Consider the following 7,236-nt stretch of genomic DNA (forward strand, 5'->3'; position numbering starts at 1 on the left):
ACTAGTCTTGAACTCTAAAACATTTATCGTGGCTCAGGTTTACTGCCCTCACAGTTAAAAAAGATAAACGAAAATGTCAAAGAGAATCAAACTGTTACAAAACATTTTCAACTTTCCCCCCTCTCACTCGAGCGTTCACTACAAAATGTGTACCATTTGCATTAAAATAAAAGAAACAGCATTATCTTAGTAACATTATACAGAATAAACGTACATTTTAATAAATATCTAAATTGCTAAATATCTAAATGAGTAAGCAATTAATTTATAAGATATGCATGCAAGTTAACAATATATATATATATATATATATATATATATATATATATATATATATATATATATATATATATATATATATGTATATATATATATATATGTATATATGTATATATATATATATATATATATATATATATATATATATATATATATATATATATATATATATATATATATATATATATATACATTAAAAAGTCTATCCGTTGTAAACGTTCTCTGTCTCTGGCTTGTTCTGTTTTAAGTGGGACAAGTGTGAGTACACGTCATTCGATTCAAGAGCTGGGTCAGCAGCCGGGCCAGGAGCTGGAGCTGGACTAGGAACCGGAGCTGCATCGGAAGCTGTAAGGGATTTCTTTTTGAGCTTACTGAAATATCAGAAAATAAGTCAAGACAACCATTCTCTGAATACATGTAACACATATTTAGTTGCAAATCAAAATAGTATTAATTTTAATTATAGTTTGTTTTATAGACAATCGTATTTATTAGGGTGTTGATTTAAAATAAAAACATGCCTCGTTAATTTTAATTTAAATTAAAAAATTTTAATTACATTCTCAGCATCAAATAAATTAATAAATAGCAATATCTCAACAGATTGAATCAAATATATGAAGATATATATTGTGATTGATAAGAGCTGTTATCGACGGGATGACGTGGCCTAAGCAGTAGAGCGCCAGGCGATTAACCCGAAAGTCTCGAGTTCGAATCCGGGTCCAAGTCAGTAGAATGTCCCTAAGTCTTCAAAAGGATACCTAACTCTTGTTAGGGGAAAGTAGGCGTCAAAGTGCTGACCACACCTTCCTTTCATATGTCGAGGTTAAGAACCATAAAATTTACTTCATCTGCCCAATGAATCGCTTGATCTAAAGAGGATTCTTTACAAATTTAAAAGTTGTTTTCTGCAGACTTACTTCACGGTGCTGTACAATCCTATTTGTTCCGTCTCAGCGCTAACAGCAGTCAATGATGTCTGCTGTTCTGATGCTGCGCCTGACGTGGTGGCTGACGTCGACTGTTTTGGTGTTGGTTTCCCCTCTGGTTTAGAATTTCGGGTCACCGATATTCTGGCATAAGCTCTGGATGTGTCTGAGAGTACAGAGTACTGTGCATCGTTGGGTGGAGTAGCATCGTTGTCGCCGTTCACATCATTGTCTACATCAGCAGTAGAGGTCTTTCTTACAGATGGTTTATTTTTATCTCGACGTAGATTTTTCTACAGGAAAACAAGGTGATATAATTAAGGTTAAAGTATAATGAGAAGTTTTCAATAAGTTATAATTATATTAATGAGGTCTGGCTAAGTTTGTATTAACAAGTCATTACTAAAGATGAACATTTTATTGTAACAAATTTCATTGGGCGTAGTGCTGACTACACTATCCCTTCATATGTTAAGGTCACAGAAACAGGTGAACTCTTCTGCACTTGTCCCATAGATCGTCAGGTTTGGAAAGGGAACTGTTTACAGTATATCTATTAAGGTATAATTACTTTATATCTAATACCATCATCATTTCCCGTTCGTGCCCAGGACATATGGGGCAGATGAAGTAGAGTTCATCTGATTCAGAGACCTCGGCACATAAAAGGATAGCGTATATCTAATATACAAATGTGAAATGAATAAAATTAATAAAGAACATGGCAAAGACAAACAAACCTTTGTGTTTGTTGCATCTATGACGGCATACTCGTCGTCTTTGTGATAAACTGCAAGGCGTTGCCGCCCTCTCCTGTGACAAGAAATATAACAATAAATCAAACAATTTTATCTTCATATTATTTACTTATAATACCCATTTAAAAATAAAGTCATTTAAAAATATGATTGGTTTTGTTAACAAATGCTTTACAATTTTGATGAAAGTTAAATTTATTATGTGTTAATGAGTGTTCTGCTTTAAATAATGAACTAACCTAATCACCCACCTGTGACGTATGAAGATCAAAGTGAAGACGATGATAATGACAGCAAAAACAACTAAAGCAATGGCAGCAATTATAATTGACATTGTGTTTTTGTTACTTTCAACCTTATTAGTCTCTGGTTCGGAAGATAAAGTTATTCGGATAGAAAATAAGCATAAGAGTTAACAAAAAACTTATTAATTATCATTACATAGGCTAATTGTTGAATTAATTTTTCACCATAAATTCTGGCGTATAAGGAGTATTTTCCCCAAAAAAATCCGCGCAAAATTTTTAATGTCAAATTAAAAGCCTGATGTTGAATTATAGGGTGAGTATATCCAAAACTCTATATTTTTAATTAGAAACTTTGGATATATTCTGGATAATACAGCTATTAAACGTAGAATAGGCAAAACAAATTACAATACCGTTGACCTCTGGTGATGTTGTTGTCATTGCTAAATCGGATGTTGTAGATGTCTGAACTGATTGTATATATATATATATATATATATATATATATATATATATATATATATATATATATATATATATATATATATATATATATATAAATATGCTAGGCTTAAGGATTGTAAAAAGAATATTCGAAATCTATTGAAGAGTTTTAGGGCTGGATAGAAGAAAAGAAATTCGGTTAAGGCCCTCGTATGATCATCGACACGTTTAACCAACACATTTTTAGTATTATTTTAATGTATCTTTTTTAAATCTAGCTAATCGTGAAGTTGAATAATTTGACTAAAGCTAAGCGTGAAAGTGTAAAACATTAAGTTTAAAAAAATGAATTTGAAAAATATAATACATTTTTTTTTGCAAGTATAATGTCAGTTGTAATTTGAAATGCATTCCTTATTTTTAAGTTTGTTTTTGGCCATTTAAAAAAAACAAATTTTTTTGTGTGTTTTATATTTAGGAACAGATGTCTTTTAAAAATATCTAGTTATATTTAATTTGTATTTACATTACATTTTATCATATACAATTATAAAACAAGAATAAGGGATAGGTGGATTAAAGATTACAAAAATCAGTATACATAGGTGTTTATTACCTGTCGTGTTTTCAGTACTTTCTTCACTTGTATTATTTGCAATGGTAACTAAATAGTGGTAAATAAAGCAATTATTGTATAGTAATTATTTAAACGTGAAATAATTGATACATGTAGTATTTTTAAAGCAGCAATTGCGTATGCGACTAATATAAACATTTCGAAGCACCAGCAGTGTAGTTACAATTTAAACTTGAATAAGATTTAATTACTATTTATAATAGACAGTAACTAAATATATAAAATATATGAATATATATATATATATATATATATATATATATATATATATATATATATATATATAATTATGTAAAAAAAGTAATGTTAGATACTACCCTTGTTCGTAGCATAAGTGTCTGCCGTAGGTTTTGTACTGCCATCTGTTTAAAAATGATCATTTTAAATTATAGTGTTAGAAGTGTTTTACAAAGAGTGTAACTCAAACGTCTTTTTGTAAATAAAATAAAGTTTTACAATGCAAAAAACTAGTTGGTTGATTCTTGATGTGTATTATTATAAAAAAATATGTATTTGTACTCAGATCTAAAGTAATAATTTATATTTAAGAACATTAGAGATCTTTCATGGAATTTTGAAATTAACGTCTTTTATCCATGCTAAAATTTACAGAATGTTCATGATAAATATTCGACGTTAACAACGCTATGAACCAATATAAACGTAATTTTAAAAGAATAATTATATAAACCTAGTATATACGTGTTGCCCGTGAAGAATAAAAGGTAACTACTGACCCAACACCATCTAAAAAGATAGATTACTAATAGAAATGGAAACCATTTTAAGGATCAAGCCAGGAATGGCGTTTAGGGAACAGTAGAAAAACAAGTTACCTAAGCAGAATTATCTTGGGGGACTGTAAAAAAAAAATACCAGGGACCTGCAAGGGAAGTAAGAGCTTACACTGGCTGCCCATTGTGTCTTGGAAGAGGGGGGGATGATTGTGAATATACTTGTACATAAAAACAATGATTCAATCGTTTGAAATAGATTTACTTTGTGTGGTCATGCTAGTAGTTTGTGTTGTAGTCACTGTTGAAGTGCTAGTACTTTGTGAACCTGCAATGAAGGAAAAATAAGGATCAAGCCAGTTGATAGACAGGAATGGCGTTTAGGAAACAATAGAAAAACAAGTTACTGAAGCAGAATTATCTTGGGGGACTGTAAAAAAAATACCAGGGACCGGCAAGGGAAGTAAGAGCTTACACTGGCTGCCCATTGTGTCTTGGAGGAGGGGGGGGGATGATGGTGAATATACTTGTACATAAAAACAATGATTCAATCATTTGAAATAGATTTACTTTGTGTGGTCATGCTAGTAGTTTGTGTTGTAGTCACTGTTGAAGTGCTAGTACTTTGTGAACCTGCAATGAAGGAAAAATAACTGCACGTTTCATTTCAACTTTTAAATGAATTTTAATAAATTGTTATTAGTTGCAGTAAATGAAAATGCAATATGACAGGTAATTTATCTGCAACGTGTAAACAGAGAACAACACAGGGGGGGGGGGAGGGGGGGCTGTCGTGGAACACCTAAGTGCCTAAAAGTTTAAATATTAATTAATATGTTATGTGAATTAACTTAAACAAAATAAAGTACTCTTTAGGGCAGGTGAAGTAGAGTTTATTTGTTTCAATAACCTAGGCATATGAAGGGATAGTGTGGTTAGCACTGTGCCCAGCTGCCTTTAGGTATCTATCAGAGCTATTTGCCTCAGGGACGTCAAAGTCAATACTTTCTGATTAGCAGCCGAATTTTTCTACTATTTGACCACGAATTCCACCTAAATAAACTTCACACACGCAGTTTAACTAAATTTCATTGTGTGAAACATTTGTCAGCAAGCTAGAGCAAAAATTATGATTACAGTTTAATCAAAATAAAATCAAGTTTTTAAAGTACCAGTTGTAGTGTTTGTTCCTCTCAATTTTGTACATTCAATATTCAATATTGTGTCTTTCGATGTCGCTAAACAAGTGAGAATACACAAATTGTTTTATTTACAAGAGTAAAATATTTTATATTGTTCTCTTAAGTGAGTATTTAAAGACCATAAATTTACCTAGCAAGTAAAAATATGATGTTTAAGACATTTTATGAAATTAAATTAATATAATCGGATATTGATTACATCGATCAGAAACATTGAGCCCTATATTTTAAATATAAAACACAACAAAAGTAACAAACGTGTGAGCTGGATCAAAGTCAGACTTGATGAAGCTGCTGTTGTAAACGTCATATTGTAAGCTCTCACGCAACTGTTAAAGAACACAAAAAGACAGGCGTTGTTATGCTTCTTTCCACTAAACACTAACTACCCCCCCCCCCTCTTGTATCCACACCTTGGATACTTATACATGGAGAAAATTACAAATAAAACAGCTTAAACAAAAATAGGGAAAAAACAATATTTATTTATACATTTATAGCTTTGATATTCAAGAACACTCGAAAGATGTATTCGGCGATACATTCAATTGGGGAAGGTGTGTGTATGTGTTTGTGTGTGTGTGTGCGCGCGGGGGGGGGGGGGGTTATTTAAGAAAATTTGTCGAAAGCCGTAATAATTGTATCATTTCTCGACGCGGAACTGAGTGTAGTTTGGCTTTGGCATCTCCAGTAATGGTAAAAACGGACTGAGTGACTATTCGCTACGGTGTTGTATTTTTACCACTGCTATTTCATCTGCTGCACTGTTTTATACACGGGGTTGAGATGGGTCTGATCCATGTAGATGTTTATTACAACGCTCAACAATCTGCTCACCATGAATCTTTACTTTAACTTTTCACTATGTTTCTTCTTTATTTCACACTCAAATGCCACATTGTTTACTAAATATTAACTTTTAACAAAAATATCCATGAAACATCATTTTGAAATTGTCTCTAAGATTGTACGATCACATTCCAACAGCTTCATTAGCCATGCTTATTGAGGAATACAAGTTTGTTTACTAGTTAGTATATATTTTTTTGTTTGTCTGCCCCGATAGATAATAGCATCTGCACTAAGTGTAGAACTGTAAAATACATATTTATGTAGAGAATGTTTTTTTTACCAAATTGTTGTTAAACACAAATGTTTTTAAAGACGTTAATTAATTTATTGATATATTTATTTGTAGATACACCCCTTGAATTATAAAAGTTCAGAACAAGGACTTTATTTTTTAAAAACCTTCACTGGCTTAGTGATTATGTTTAGTCGATTTTACATTTTATAATTGAATGTCGTATTAGGATTTTTTTTACACATCATTATTGTGATATATACTACATGAGTGACTTAAACTTAATAAACAAGCCATTAAAAGACTGAGTAAACTTACTTTAAAAAAAGTAGAAAGTATTATACACAAAAATGCAAAGACAAATAAAACGATGATATCATTAAACTAACCACATTAATGTCAAAACACATGAAATGGTTTTCAAAAGGGAAGTTTTGGTTTACGGGTTCATAATATAAAATGTGTGTATTTATTGCGTCATCAACACTGGCTGTTGTCCAGCGTAAATCTGACTTTTATAAAAAGTGGATATGCCATCTGCGATGTAAAGAGAGAGGCAATAGCTGAGTAGTCATCACTAATGATGCTTAGTTTGCATGCACACTACGCTATGAATAACTTAATTCTGCAATAACCGCTGTTGTCAAAAAAAACATGCATGTGTCATCCGATCGTTAAGGTGTGACCGAAAAATAGCTTTATTGAGTTTAGATGTCTTCCCCCGTAGAGCATGTCCGCCAACAAAGCGAGCGGTCACCCTGCTACGTAGGTGTGTTTTCATAGCCCTTTCATCAATAGATCAGAAATCCCCTTTGATCTAGTTTCGTCCACCTAATTTGGAAGCTTTGTCTAATGATTGGCAAGTCCACCTACACTCTATATCAAAACTTAGTTTGGATCTACGAAAATAATATTTTT

At 31.7% G+C, this 7,236-nt stretch overlaps 2 protein-coding genes across 2 annotated transcripts in view; both read right to left on the reverse strand.

Moving 5' to 3' along the window:
* Nucleotides 1-481: 481 nt before the first annotated feature.
* LOC131942184 (A-kinase anchor protein 200-like) lies at nt 482-2,682 on the reverse strand. The gene is made up of 5 exons (XM_059301912.1): nt 2,631-2,682; nt 2,221-2,335; nt 1,952-2,024; nt 1,203-1,504; nt 482-650 (listed from the first exon to the last, which is right to left on the reverse strand). Exons 1-5 carry the CDS (start codon nt 2,656-2,658, stop codon nt 482-484), a joined length of 687 nt encoding a protein of 228 aa, XP_059157895.1. The 5' UTR covers nt 2,659-2,682.
* Nucleotides 2,683-3,604: 922 nt separating this feature from the next.
* LOC131942185 (putative uncharacterized protein DDB_G0283467) overlaps nt 3,605-7,236 on the reverse strand; it is a 4,618-nt gene continuing 986 nt past the window's right edge. The window contains exons 2-6 of the mRNA XM_059301913.1: nt 5,493-5,563; nt 5,205-5,270; nt 4,603-4,665; nt 4,298-4,360; nt 3,605-3,660 (exon numbers count right to left, since the gene is read on the reverse strand). Of these exons, the coding sequence (XP_059157896.1) occupies nt 3,605-3,660; nt 4,298-4,360; nt 4,603-4,665; nt 5,205-5,270; nt 5,493-5,544 (300 nt within the window). The 5' untranslated portion in view covers nt 5,545-5,563. The remainder of the gene's footprint in view (nt 3,661-4,297; nt 4,361-4,602; nt 4,666-5,204; nt 5,271-5,492; nt 5,564-7,236) is intronic.

This window comes from Physella acuta, unplaced genomic scaffold (genome assembly GCF_028476545.2).
Source record: "Physella acuta isolate Inbredline_101_S28 unplaced genomic scaffold, ASM2847654v3 ptg000393l, whole genome shotgun sequence".
Taxonomy (NCBI): Eukaryota; Metazoa; Mollusca; class Gastropoda; family Physidae; genus Physella; species Physella acuta.